Genomic DNA, 14,841 nt, shown 5'->3' on the forward strand with positions numbered 1-14,841 from the left:
TAACAAAGATAAACTTATTAGTATTTTAATGGGAAGTGTGGGCCTGCTTTTGGCTGATGAGATAGGGTTGTTGTTGTGTGCTTTCAAGTCACTTCAGGCTTAGGTTGACCTTGAGCAAGGGCCGGGTAAATGACCTTGAAGGGCCGTATCCAGCCCCCAGGCCTTAGTTTGAGGACCCCTGTTCTAGTGTTTCTGAAAGATTTCTGGATGATAGCTTTCTGCACTAATTCATAAATATTCCTTACTCTGAAACATTGCAGAATTTCTAGACTTGTCCTATCAGATTCTTCATTACTTTCCTGGTCCAGTGTGGAAAAAAATTGCTAGCTTGTTGCAACAGTCAAAAAACACTTGGCTCTTTTGTAGGTTTTGTAGAATGGGATGTGTAGGCATTACTGAAATGAATTTGCATTCTCAGAAAGGGCAAATAACAGTCATCTGGGTTTGGGATCTCCGTTGGATTTTTCATTAAGGTCAGAACACTTCCTGGTGAGATGTAAACTTACAACACTATTTCAAGTTGGATAGACCTGCAGTATTTGGTTCACAGTATTTAATGAATGCCTGGAGAATTTTCCAGTTGACTTTGGTGGTAATCTTTGTCAAAGCCATAGCTATTAGTAGGATGGTTTTGCCAAGTCTCCTCTCTCAACATCTCTCAAGCCCATTTTCCTGCTGAATATAGCCTTTTCAGTATCTTATTTTCCTGAGAGTTAGCGGCAACAAATAGTAGGAAAATGGCTTGAACTCACAAGAAAGAACAAGCACAGCTATAACTCTCCTGTTAAGATATGAATCAAGAAAAATACTTCATCACCACCATGACATCAGTGGAATTCTATATAGAGAAATGTTTGGGTGAAGAGTTATTTAAATCTTCAACTTGGTCTACAAAATAATGTGAACGGACCCTTGAAAAACATTGTTATCTTGTTGCTGAATGTATTTTAGCTATTTTAGCTGAGTCCCCTTCGAGGTGAGAAGGGCGGGGTAAAAGAACCCCAAATAAATAATAAATAAATAAATATTGTAGCATGAGGTCATGAACATAATTTCATGATGATATTTCAATAGGTTTTTATCATTTCATTTGCTAATTATAGATTCTTAGTAATAAACTTTCAACTCTTCTTTAAAATATTTTCATGACTAGATGCACATCTCAAGTGTTTGATTTGCTAATATCAGAATGAAGAAAGGGCTTTTAGAAACATCTGAACTAAAAATGCTTTCTTTGTTAATTTGCCTTACAAAAATATTCCAGTCCAATTCCAATTCAGTCTACTAAACTGTATTCAAGTATTCATTACAGCTTTCAGTCAGAGAAATAATGTGGGCATTATTTGTGCTTATAAGATGCTGTAGGAAATCATGTTAGTATTTATGGCTAATATACACACATTTTCTGAATATTTTTGGACTACTGTGTTGAATAGGTCATTCAAGCTCTGTCACCATAGCTAGGCTAAAATTTACACAATAGCGGCTTTTATGAGATCCAATGCTATATCACTCTTTTGAAGTTGTGTGATTCAAATGTTTTAGCAATTTTCCTTCAGTGCACTCAACATGAACTTAGAGATGCAAAGAACAATGACATGGAAGGGGCAGCGGACAATGATTTTTGTCAATTTAATGGTTTGGATGGGGGGAGGATATTATAGATTTTTTAAATCAGACCAATCACCTGCTCAGCCAACCAATTTTTGCAGCCCTAAAATTTCTTACTATATTCAGGAACTGCCCAGGAACTGCACCTTCCAATGTAGCAAGAATAGCAAAAATGCCTTTAAGTGAAAGACAATAAATTGGCATTAATCTTACATTGACAATGGCAGCATCCAGAAGATATTAGAAGAAATTTTGTTACCTAGCACATTTGGATGTTCAACTCCATGTCACTGTATTTCAACAAAAAGATGCCAGAGAACAGCTTCACAGTTAGATTGTCAAACTAGGATTTCTTAGCAAAATTATCTTGACTGAATTAGGGTTTAAATGACTCTGCATCTCTTTCTTATATCAAAAAATAATCAAGCCCTTTAGAAGTTAAAATTTGAATCAAGAATGATAGTACTAACAGCAGGTAAATCTGCATTCCTGAAATGCAGTACAGTAAATGTATTAAAATCTCTTCTACAGTTTCACACACACAAATTGTCCCTCTGAAAAAGAAATGTTGAGGGAGGGGTTAGTTTCATGTTCTGGGTGTTTCAAGATTTCTTTTCATATTTTGTTTTTGCTGATGTTTTTACATTTACCACATCACTATGAGATATGTTGCTTTTTCTCATTAAGAACCACAATCATGTTTCCATATCCTAAAAAGCCACCAGGAAGAACTTTGTCATATGTTCCTCTGGGCCTTAACCAAGAGGATTGTAAATGCTAGAGAGATTTCTGTGTTACTAAATTGAGGATATACGGAAAAGGAGTAGAAAGGGGCAAATGTTAGCAGTGTGGAGACTTCTTATTTGGTGGGAATTCTTGTTGTTTCTAGATATCTGAACATTTCAAGTTGGAATAGCAACTATGTAATAGAAATGGTATTATAAATAAACGAACTTAAAAGGCAATGAACCAGTAAGCTTCCATTCAACTTAGGTTTGTGGCTATTAGACCAAATCCCACACATACTGCTGTACCTTCTGTTAAACTAGGAGGTGTTTGCTTCTCTATAAGAACTGAAGTAGTATCTGATTCCTGTTTGTCTCTCCTTGCAGGCAACAGCCTCAGATTCCAATCAGCACAGGGACTGGTGTGGTCTACCCAGGTGCTATTACTATGGCAGCCACTACGCCATCACCTCAGATGACATCAGACTGCTCCAGCACTTCTGCCAGCCCCGAGCCCAGCATCCCCGTCATTCAGAGCACTTATGGCATGAAGGCAGACAGCGGGGGCCTGGTGGGCAATGAAATGATCAATGGGGAGGACGAGATGGAAATGTATGAGGACTTTGAGGATGACCCCAAATCAGACTATAGCAGTGAAAATGAAGCCCATGAGGCCGTCACTGCCAACTGAGGACATTTGCTGGATTAAAGTACTCTGACTTTTTGTTTTTGTTTTTGATTTGTTTTGAACAAAAAAGTTCTTAAATGAGCCTGCATGCATGTGTGGCTCCTACAGTTACATCTGCAGAATGGTCTTAAATGTTTCTTAATGTGTGACACAGATTGTTCCCTAATTTTCATGAACTTAAAAAATGTAGGTGAAGACATTATGTATCAGACATTGGGACTTGAAAACTTATATGAATCAATAGCTCTCTTACAAGTCTTACCTTCTTTTTTTGATCTGTTTTTCCTCCTCCTGGATGCTGATGAAAAAGGTTTAAGTTACTGTTTTAAATGGGGGTTTTACATTTTCACTCAGGTAAGCTGTGCCAGCCTACAGGTTGTGAATGTGTTTTTATTCTGAATTATGTTAGAAAACAAAAAACAAAAAAATAATTGCAGTTTTCCTATCACGAAACAGAACAATATCCTCAAGTTTGTGCATCTGTGTCTCTTAACTCATCCTTTTTAAACAAAGTCTCTGAATTCCATTTTCCCCCCTCCATGTGTATAGCTGATCTTCTGATGTGCCAAACTTTCATAACTTTTGAATCTTAACATTTTAAAAAGTCTTAAGGGAGACACTGTAAAGTCTTAGACAATCCTTTGGCATCTTAAAAATATCTATGTATCTTAAGAAAAAAACAACCATGTAATTTTTCCAGAAAAATTGTAAAGTACTCAGGAATCTGGAGACAGAATATTCTTAAAATCGTGAACATGACTGCCACAATGCACTTGCCCAATTACTTCTGCCTCATGATGTAACATCAGTACAAACTGTTAAGTAAGCACAAAAGAGCGATCACCAGCTACAGGCAGGCCTGTCTTCAGAATTCAGGGCCACCTCCAAATCTAATCTGCTGTTTTGGTCTTAACCCTTGCATTCAGTCTTAACTATAATTTCTCTTAAACAATTTATTCATTCCAGAATGTCAGGGGTCCATTCACAAATTTTGTTTTCCTTCTAAAGTTCTTGGGGGTGACATATTTCCAGTTTATTCACGCCTTTCCATTAAAAGACTGTAGCCATCTTAAAAATAGGAAAGCATGAATATTGAAAAGCTACTCTGTACCTGTGCAGGAAACTGTCTATCTGTTTCAAACCTGGGGAAACTACACAAGTCCCTACAAATCTACAGCATGCCTAACGATTGCCATGCTGGTTGGGATTGATGGAAATTGCTGGCTGGGGACGATGGGAGGCATCAGATTGGAAAAGACTGCTCTGCAATATGCAAAGCAAAAGTATGCAGGTCTTTTCAATCTTTTCTTCATATATTTGCTCTAGGTGTCTGCCACAGGCCTGCATATGAGGAATGAATGTAGCTATGTCTAAAAGGCAAAAGGGTACTTTGGAATTAGGTTTCCCAATCTACAACCCACCTTCCCCTTGTTTAACAAACCAGTTCTGAAACAAAGGAAGGTTGTTTCAGAAACAGTCAGAAAATATACATGGTAGTCATGGTAGTTAAAAGGGAAATAGCAGCAAAATCCCAGTTGAGTTCTAATACTCTCTGATAATAGTACTAAAATGTTAGTTCCTAGACTTGGCTCTCAGGACAGTCTTGGGCTAAAATCCACATTGTCCTGCAAGGAGTACAAGGGTGGGAACAGTGTGGTATATGCAAGAAGTAATTTTACCAAATTGTTTTTCAGTGGGGGGTTGGGGGTGGAAGATGTAAAATGCTGCCACAGTTTTGGGATTCTGCATATATATCATTATTAACACTTGTCAGCATCTATGAAATATTGATATAAAAAGATGCACAAAATCTTAATACTATATCAAGTGTTAGCATTAGAGAACTAAAATGATATCCTTAGCATTTCAGTTACCTCACATGATTTTGTACAATAATGATTCTGAAAATCATTGCTCAGATGTGTGGTCAACACACATGAACATATCTTTAGGGTTTCAGTGTTTTATTTTATTGATCCTATAAAAGAGGAAAGAAAACAACACACACATTTATGTCCCAGGTATAATATCATATCAAGTAATATCATATCATAACATGATATCATAACATGTAAAGTTCTCTAGGCTGTAAGATGCTGCAGAAATGCAAACATCACTTATTATACTGGTAGAATATTAGCTGTATAGTAGGCTGCGAAGAAATCTGAGCTGTGAGAGGGGAAAAGAAACATTCCAAGGTTAATAATCTTGGATATATATATAGCTTCCAATCAAGGCATTACACTTAAACTTTAGAATATGCTCAGTTTTCTGTAGTATGAAGGCCTAGGTTGGTGTGCACTGTGCAGGTTTGAGGATAGCAATATTGCACTGGTAAATAGTATGGAAAACATTATTCAGGCTCATAAATGTGAATGCATAAAATTTGGACCACTAACATTAATAGACTTTGTTTTGGGTTAATTTGAAATATTTAATCCTCGGAAGATGACTGGGGAACAGTCATAGGAAGATAAATATGGAGGGAATGCTCTCATGTCTTTTCATAATATCTTGACTATTAGTAATCATAGTAATTTCAGAGTGATCTATATATAACAGTGAAAAATACCTCAGAAAGGTATGTTAATAGGTGCAAAACTGTTCACCTACGAGTTGTCAAAAGTAAATGCAGCTTCACACGATATCACAGTGTAGGAGCCCTGCTATACAATATTACATCTGTATGGTGGATGATCTAGGCATTGGACTAGAATTCATTTCTCTTTGTCCCAGCAGTGTTTTTCTATTTGTTATGGCAGAGACAACCCCATTGTGTATCAATACAGATGGCACAATTTCCATGGAAGTGCAATTCACACAACTGACAACACCATGCTGTCAGTTGTGTGAAGCAGAGTTATGCTGTTGAGAGTCATAACAATATGTAATATTAAAAAGTCAAAAAATGATGATGGAAGAATTTCTTCCTCTCTCAGTAGCTGCCATTAGAGGAAAGAGTTGCAATGATTTTCAGAATCATTATTGTACCTTGTATGGTGGCAGAGATTACAAATCAGCAAGTATTTAATATGTGTACAAAATCCAGTTCCTCCTGAAAATTTGGTTATAAACAAAACCATGGCAAATGAGGCTCTTGTCCCCTCTAATTCATTCAGAGGTCTGTCTTGCATACTACAGACTTGGATCCTATATTGTAATCATTGTATTTCTCTCCACTTCCTTAATTTTGATGGCTTTAAAATGGTTCCTGATGAGTAAAATTGGCATAATATCAATAAAGAGAATTGTCGTGCTATTTTACAATACTGCAGGATGAACAAAGCAAAAGAAGACAATAATAATACCCTGAAAATGTTCACCAACAATTGCTGGAGGCGGAATATATATTTTTTGTAATGTTAGCATAGACGATTTAATCCACACAAGTAAGAAAGGTTGCTAAATTGACAAGAGAAAATATTATTCTGACATAGCATTCTCCTCAAGCTTTGGCAGCCATTTTGTAAACTGGATAAAATGCATTCAACAAAAGCAATAAAACTGGTCTAGCCACAAAGTGAGAGACACCTGTTGTCATTAGCTGGTGAACGCCCTCTTTATTTAGTTAAGGTACTGAAAGAAAATCCTTTGTAGTTAAGATTGTTTGGAAATTTGAACTGATCTAATCCATGTAGCTTGGAGGGGAGGTACATGTTCTTTCCTAAAGAATGAATATTTATTAATTTCATACATATTTCTCCTGTTATAAATCTCTCTTGATCGTAACATTTCTTTCCTCGCCATTTTTTCATAGGGATTTTTTTTTTTGGCTGATGTTGTTGTTGCATAGGTAGAATGCTGTATTGCTCACATTGTATTTTGTGTAATTATTTTTGCACAAAGGCAAACATTTAGTTTAGTGGATTAATTTTTTATATACATTTTATGACCATGCCAAAATAATATTCTGCAGGCTGGTGGAGAACAAAGGACTGTTCTTTAGGACTGAAACTTGATTTTGTTCGTAGTACAAAAATACACACACACATACACACACACAGATGTTGTTTCGTAAGTAAGTGTTATAAACACTGGATATAAATGGTATTTTTTATCACTTCTAACTAATGTGAAACTGTTGTACAAAAATGACATGAACAAAAGTCATCTGTTTCGACTCATGTGGGTCTGCCTCACAGTTGCCGGATTTGAGTCATTTTTATGTCTTTTTATTTCATTTATTTATGCAAGATTAGTCTATGTATGAATACTTTGTTTTAGCTCCAACCCTACATCTGGGTTGATGCTCTATAACTTAAAGCAGTGTTCTTGACACTGATTGGCTCTTCACGAATCAGCAGATGGTGGAATGCTACTTTATTGGACAGGTTGGGTAAAAAGGTATTTGAATCAAAAAAGTACAGAAGCCGTTTATTGTATTTATTAGCCAGTGTTGGCTCTAAAGTGTTTGTAGAAATCAAGGAAGGACAATCGTTTGGAAACGAATTTTTCTTTCATTCTGAATTGGAGCTCAAAACAAGGTTTTTGATTAGTCACCATCTCATTTTAGATTTTTTAAAAAAGAAATGTGTAAATATAACATAGGAAATAGAATTTTATTTTTTGTTCTTGGATATTTAGTGAAGTATAAGTTATGTATTTACTTTTGTTCTGTATCAGTGTACATTGGTCCATATTAAATGCTGACAAATCACTGTACCTCATGTAGATATTGAATTTACACCTGCAGTGGGAGAGCAGTATTGTGGACCTGTAGCTAGGATGGCAAGACGCCTCACTTGCACCCTTTTTCAAATCCAAATCCCATATTTCACAAATGCAAGTCATTTCCAATGTGGCACCTGTTTCAGGAATAATAATCTTTATCTTCTTTAGTCCCTGGTAGTGGCATTGTAGTTATGGGGACTGATTAAGCAGAGAGATGTAACTCAATAGGCTGGCCCTAGGAACTGTTGCCATAAGACGTGGTATGGTAATGCATCCCCTTGTGTAGCATTACAGACAATGGCTCTAATACAGAGAAAAGGAATCACATCTGAGTCTCTATTTCAATCAAAATGGCCACAACGTGATGTCAGTGAAACCAGTTTTCTCTAGATCAGTGCCATGGTGAAACAGTCAGACCTCTGACAACTTTGGAAGACGTGGTTCCATTAAATTCCTTGTAAGTTAGTTAAATATTCTAATCAGTCAGTGACCTGTTTTATCCTCAAAGCACACAACCCAACAGCTCTCACACTTCTCCATATTAGGGGTACTGTTTTAAAATATGGGCTGCTTAAGTGCCAGATTTTCAATTTAACTTGCAATCAAGTTACTTTAAAATCTGCTTCCAAACAAAACTGCAGAAGTTTCTTCCTAACACTTTGTTTGAAAGCAACCAGCATAACTAAATGTGTCAAGATGCATGACAAATAAGTAAGTTAATATGATGTGGTGGAAGGCTGCCATTAACCAGGCCTGAGTAAATGAAGCCCGTTATTAAACACAGCACTGATCTGGTTAGCTCTGTGTTCAAACGTGGAACAAAGTTGGCCTGTCAAAAAAGGAAGTAAAATTAGCAATAATAGCTTAAAGTGGCATGTATTATTGCTTTCTGTAATAGATAGCAAAATATGTTCATGTTCCTGCAAATAAATGCTTGCTAAAAATTCAGTATCATGGCATGCAGTTAGAAAAAACTGATTCTGAGCAGCATTTTGTTCTTAATATTATTATCATCATCCCAGTTCCTTAGCAAAAGTTTCTAAAAAAAACCCTTTACTTTTAAGAGAATGTACTTTGTGACTGGTTAGAAAAGTCCTTTAATTAAATGATAGCAACCAAACAAATAAATAGTTCAGTTGACCCTAGTATTTTACAGAAAGCAAAATTAAGTCTTAATGATACTGATAAAAGTAGCAATCAAAGGTTGTTGTTGTTGGTTTTTTTGGGGTTTTTTTTTTTGCTATTTTAAGGGGACACTAAGCTTTGAACTCAGAACCTTATATATGCAGTGCATGTGCTTTGCCACTGAACTGCAGCTCCTTTTCCTTTCACAGACTGGTACCCTATTCCCAATTAATCATTGCAACAGTCATGAAGAGTTAGGAAATGTCAGATGGAGTTATAGCAGGGTAAGAACTCCAGATCATTTGAGTATAGTGTTTCTTGAGAGTGTGAGTGCATTTGTTATTTACAGTTAATACAAGCCCTGTGAAAAAAGTGCAGCAGTAACTTGAAAACAATTATTGTTTAAATGATTGTGTAAGTGAAATAATGATTGTGTAAATGCAAGCATCCCACTAATACAAGTTAAAGCATGATCTCCCACTGTACCCACAATTGCTTTTTGTCTTATTGAAGCTTAACAACTCTTTTGACTTTATCACAATTAGTTTTATAGTGCTTTGGTCAAGGAAAGTACTTAAATCTGGAATAGTCTCAATGGAAGCCAGCATTACTGCTCCAGAGTAGGCAGTATGAGATCACAGCCACGGGTGCTAGATTAACTTTAAGCAACCGAGCCATTCTACTGAAGCCCAAAAGATTTAGGACTATGTTTAAAGTTAAGCTGCAGGAAGTTACGTGTATATCTGGATGGGTTTGTCAGTGCCAACAACTGCTCTAGAAATGCAGCTAGTAGAATGTATAATAGAGTATTTCATATTCTCATTTTTTAAAGTCATAGTCTCAAATCCTAGATGTTTGCATGCATGTTTAAAGACTGAAGTTGGCACTTAAGCATGTCCTGTTTAAAGACTAACATGTGACCTCATTTGATTTTTTAAAAGAGAAATAAAGGCACTTACTCTTTTCCTCAAATACACTTCATTTTCCTCTTCCCACCCTAATTACTTGGTCATCCCCTTTTTCTACCAACCTTTATTCTCTGAACTCCCAGATGATGTGTTTGATATACTGTAATACTGTGATCCCGCCTAACAGAAGAGTTTGGGGGAGGGGTACAGCCAGATTTATTACATTGGATTCAATATCCCATTCCCCCCTTTAAAGTCCAAGTTTAATTTTTCAAAGTTGATTTTTTTCAAGAAAAAAAGGGAGTTCACTCCTTGTGTGTAAAGAGGAGGGGTGGGTTTTGAGTGTATGTGTGAAATGAAAATGTATCCAATTGGTATTTATGGCAATATGAAAGCTATAAAGCAGCTTAGTGACACAGCTTGCTTTATAACTTCTGCTTTCTTCGAAAACCACAAGTGAGGTCCTTGGTGCTCTCAAAAGTTTGGGGAATGTGCAAATATTTAACTGTTTGTATGCTGCACATTGCAAACCTGCTAGTGTGCATTCTCCGTTTGTCTTCCTTTGTCCTTTGTGTTTTGCTTTCTCAGAAGCACAGGGTTTTTTTTCACCCTGCTTATATGTACCCTTCATCAGCCTGTAGCAAAGTTTTCGTTCTTCTGTTCCTCCCTTATTGTATTTGCCATGTACAAATACTGGTCTTTTTAAAAAATACATTAAGACGAGCTTATAAGCTGTTACTTACTGTAACTTTTCTTTCCTGACATTGTAATTTGTTTGTGATGTATATTGTGAGATTGTATTCTATGTTAATTTAATCAGCACAATTCACTGACATGCTGGACTGACATGCTAGCTGCTGTTTCAAAGTGTAAAGTTTTTGTGTAGAGCTGTTGGGGGACAACTGAGACACCCTATGTCAAGGTACAATGCTTTTGTCCTTATCGCAACCATGTGGGTGTGCCTCTGAGGATGCCGGGGCAGCTGTTTCGTCACCCACAAGCAAATTTTGTAACTGGCAGGTTTTCTTTGTAGAAATTCTATATACAGTGCAGGTACCTACCTGGGCCCAGGGCTGGTAATTATTTGGGCATGTAGAGGAAAAAAACCCTAGTGTCTATTGCTGCTTTGAATATGTTTTAAAAGTCTGAAAATGTAAATAGTTTATCGAAAAAGAAATCTTGTACAGTCCAGTGTAAAGTTTTTAAATGAACTTAAAAGTTGCCATCACATCTCTCTCACACTCTCCTCTTGAAGCAATCTGAAAAGGAAAAGAAAAAGAAAAGAAAAGTTTGCTAAGGATGTTGATTTTTTTTATTAACAAAGAGAAGTATCCATGCTCTTAATTTAAAGGGAGGGGAGGGGAAAGGAATCATTCTTAGCTTTGCTCCGTAGCATAAACTGACCTCTTGGATTTTGTTGTGCAGTATTGACGTGAGGTAAATTAAAGAATTTTCCAGTGGTACTTTTAAAGAGTATTCTCTCTCCTCTGCTCAGAAATCAACAGAAATGACAAAACTGAAAGACACTGTCTTTATGGTGTATATTCTGGTGTATGTTGGCACCTTACTGACTTGTTTGAGGGGATTTTATTTTTCTTTTCTTTTTTCCTTTTTGCACAAGGTGCTTTCCTGATATGTTAGACATGTCATCATTGGGTGAAACCATATATGCCATGATAAGGGGGTTCGGACCCCTCAGGGGAGCGTCTATAAGACTGCCTATTTATGCTCATTTACCTCAAGACTGTCCTCTCTACCCTTAATCTATTCACCATCACTCCATCTTTTGTACTGCTGTTGACACTTACAGATTAAAGATAAATTTTGTTTTATGATATGTGTTTGGCTTTTTCTTTTATCTTTATGTCTAGCAGTCGGCTTCAGGTCGCAAAGAGAAAAGCCCCCATAGAACAACTGACCAATTCCTTTCGATTGGGCATATCCTCATTGTCAGTTGATCGAATGCTGTTTTGTGTCACATAAACACTTTGGGTTTCGAACCATTGATGTTCTTTTCTTTGATAAGCCCAAACCACTTCATGTAGCGCATGAGCTGGAAATTTGTGCAAAATCAACCTTGTCTGGTTTCTTGAGAAATGAAACAGAAAAAAAGGTATTCCTTTGCTGCCCTCTTAATTTTTAATTCTATGCATAGCCATATTAACTGAACATTGCAATGAATTGGTGATGTTTTGGGTCCCAACAGTGCAAAGCATTTTCCTACATCTGGATTTTGGATTGTAAATCATCTTTCTCACAGGTGAGAATAAAATGATAACAAATTAAGCTGAAGATTCCTGTATTAATAGATAACATTAATGTTCCTAGCAAACCTTTTCACAGTTTTCCCTACAATAAAGAGAAGGAAATAACCATTGGTAAAAGGGGTAAAATATATAAGACCAGCAAGCATAATCATTATCACATGCAGTGCAACCCCTGTATCCACAGTGGATATGTTCCAAGACCCCTTTGTGAGTACCTGAAACCATGGGTACTAGTAAATCCTATATTTTTAGGCAGGATACTTCCATACCATAGAATCACACTAGAGGATATGATAAGGCCAAGAAATACTTCTTGTGGAGGATTTTTGGAATACATGAAAGTGAAACCATGGATGTAAAGGGGCTTGTCATTATGATCTATATTCTTTTTTGTATCTACCAAAGATTGTCCCACAGTAGTTAGCAGTCAAAAAATAAACCAAATGTTAACTATCTGCTAACATCCAAACTAGAAAATATATAATGAAAATATGGAAGATGTGCTGCTGCTTCTATGGAAAAGCAGCAGATAACAGTTTGGTCAAGCAGTAAAAACAATGGCAAACCACTACCTAGCAAACTCAGGAATACTGAATTGCATTTGCCAAAGGCTTTACAGAAGAGCCAAGACTTGATCTGGTGCCTAAAAAAGTACAATGCAGGGGTCCACCACTTCTCTCCTGGGAAGGCATTGCACAAAGTCAGTGCTCCTATTTAAAATCCCAACTAGGCATCATTTGGCAATGGCATCTATGCAGGTTTTTGGATGCAGACTGAAATGCAGCAATCACTCATGTATCTGGCTCCTGAAGCATTTGTGACTTTTTGGTCATTATCAATACCTTAAATTGAATGTGGGTAGAATATGCTACTCTTATTTAGCCTGTGAGTCACTTACACATAGAGAAATAGGCTGTGGAATTTAGTGACCAGTAGCTAAGCTCCACAGCTGCTTTTCATTATTTAGCAGAAGAGAATTTGTATAAATCTATAGTTTTTCAAATATTGCCCATGAGTGAGGCAGAATTAGATCTCTTTCACTACTTGTGAAAGACATCTAAAATCAGTCATTCAAAATTTACCAATTGAAGCAAAAAATTCAGTTCTACTTCCAGTTGATTCATATAGGAGAGTCAGGGCTTTTCTCTGTGCAAGAAATAGCAGGAATGTTTTTTCTGCCGAATAATTAGGAACTTACTCTGCAAAATTGTCACATGGTTGCTTTGCACAGAGAGTAGTCTTTTATGCAGAGAAAACTGATTTCTATAGCAGAAAATATTTTTGCATATTTTATGTGCAAAAACTGCTGTTTCATGTGCAGAGGCCATTTGCAAATTCTGCACAGGACAAGTCCTGAATCGTGAATAGGCTTTGAAAACTATATGGTTTTGGAAAACTGTCTTACAATTAGGAGAAAATTGTAAAGATACCCATTGCTTCCTTCAAGAAGAATGACAGCCTTATTCCTTTAAAAATATGGAACCTCCACCAGATACAGAGTTTCTGCTTAAAATGTTCTAATGGAGAGACCAAACTCCTAAAAGAAGTCTGTTTCACTATTGAACATCAAGATTTTTTTCCAATTTTGAAAACATTTTCTTGTAAATTAAACCTGCTTGTTCAACTCATTTTCTCTCTCTCTTGCAAAACAGAGATCAAATTAATCTCATTGTCTATATAAAAGCCCTTCAAATAGTTGAAGAAGGCCATTGTATTTATTTATTTATTTATTTGCTATATTTATATACCGCCGTTTCTCAGCCTAGCCGGCGACTCAACGCGGTTTACAACATAATATAACAATCAACAGTAAAAAAGTTAAAAGCATAAAAAACATAAAAAACATAAAAACACAATTCATACATCAATACCAATCCAGTTCGACTCTTAACTAAAAACGTGATCCAGTTCGTCATCCATGTTGCCAGTCCTTTAGTCAGTTACCATTCGTTGCATTGGGTTAACCAAATGCCTGCTTAAACATCCAGGTCTTCAATCTTCTTCGGAATATCATCAATGAAGGGGCTGATCTTACCTCCAAGGGCAGGGCGTTCCATAGCCGCGGGGCCACCACAGAAAAGGCCCTGTCTCTCGTACCCGCCAGCCGCACCTGTGAAGCAGGCGGGATAGAGAGCAGGGCCTCCCCAGAAGATCTTAGGGTCCTGGCGGGCTGATAGGCCGAGATACGTTCGGATAGGTAAGTTGGGCCAGAACCGTTTAGGGCTTTAAAGGCCAACGCCAGCACTTTGAATTGAGCCCGGTAGCAGATCGGCAGCCAGTGGAGCTGGTGCAGCAGAGGAGTTGTATGCTCCCTGCGCTCCGCTCCCGTTAGTATCATTGCTGCCGAACGTTGGACTAGTTGGAGCTTCCGGGCCGTCTTCAAAGGCAACCCCACGTAGAGAGCGTTGCAGTAGTCCAAACGGGATGTAACCAGAGCGTGGACTACCGTGGCCAAGTCAGACTTCCCAAGGTACGGGCGCAGTTGGCGCACGAGTTTTAACTGTGCGAATGCTCCCCTGGTCACCGCCGAAACCTGGGGCTCCAGGCTCAGCGATGAGTCCAGGATCACACCCAAACTGCGAACCTGCGTCTTCAGGGGGAGTGCGACCCCATCCAACACAGGCTGTAACCCTATACCCTGTTCGGCCTTGCGACTGACCAGGAGTACCTCTGTCTTGTCTGGATTCAATTTCAATTTGTTCGCCCCCATCCAGACCGTCACAGCGGCCAAGCACCGGTTCAGGACCTCGACAGCCTCCTTAGTAGCAGGTGGAAAGGAGTGACAGAGTTGGACATCATCCGCGTACAGATGACATCGCACTCCGAAACTCCGGATGATCTCACCC

The 14,841-nt window shown here is 37.6% G+C and overlaps 1 protein-coding gene across 14 annotated transcripts in view; it reads left to right on the top strand.

Moving 5' to 3' along the window:
* SOX6 (SRY-box transcription factor 6) overlaps window positions 1-11,560 on the top strand; it is a 521,576-nt gene extending 510,016 nt beyond the window's left edge. For all 14 annotated transcript variants that reach the window (XM_060767625.2, XM_060767634.2, XM_067462638.1 and 11 more), the window contains one exon: window positions 2,724-11,560. In XM_060767625.2, the coding sequence (XP_060623608.2) occupies window positions 2,724-3,027 (304 nt within the window). In that variant the 3' untranslated portion in view covers window positions 3,028-11,560. The remainder of the gene's footprint in view (window positions 1-2,723) is intronic.
* The last annotated feature ends 3,281 nt before the right edge of the window (window positions 11,561-14,841 follow it).

This window comes from Anolis sagrei, chromosome 1 (assembly GCF_037176765.1).
Source record: "Anolis sagrei isolate rAnoSag1 chromosome 1, rAnoSag1.mat, whole genome shotgun sequence".
Taxonomy (NCBI): Eukaryota; Metazoa; Chordata; class Lepidosauria; order Squamata; family Dactyloidae; genus Anolis; species Anolis sagrei.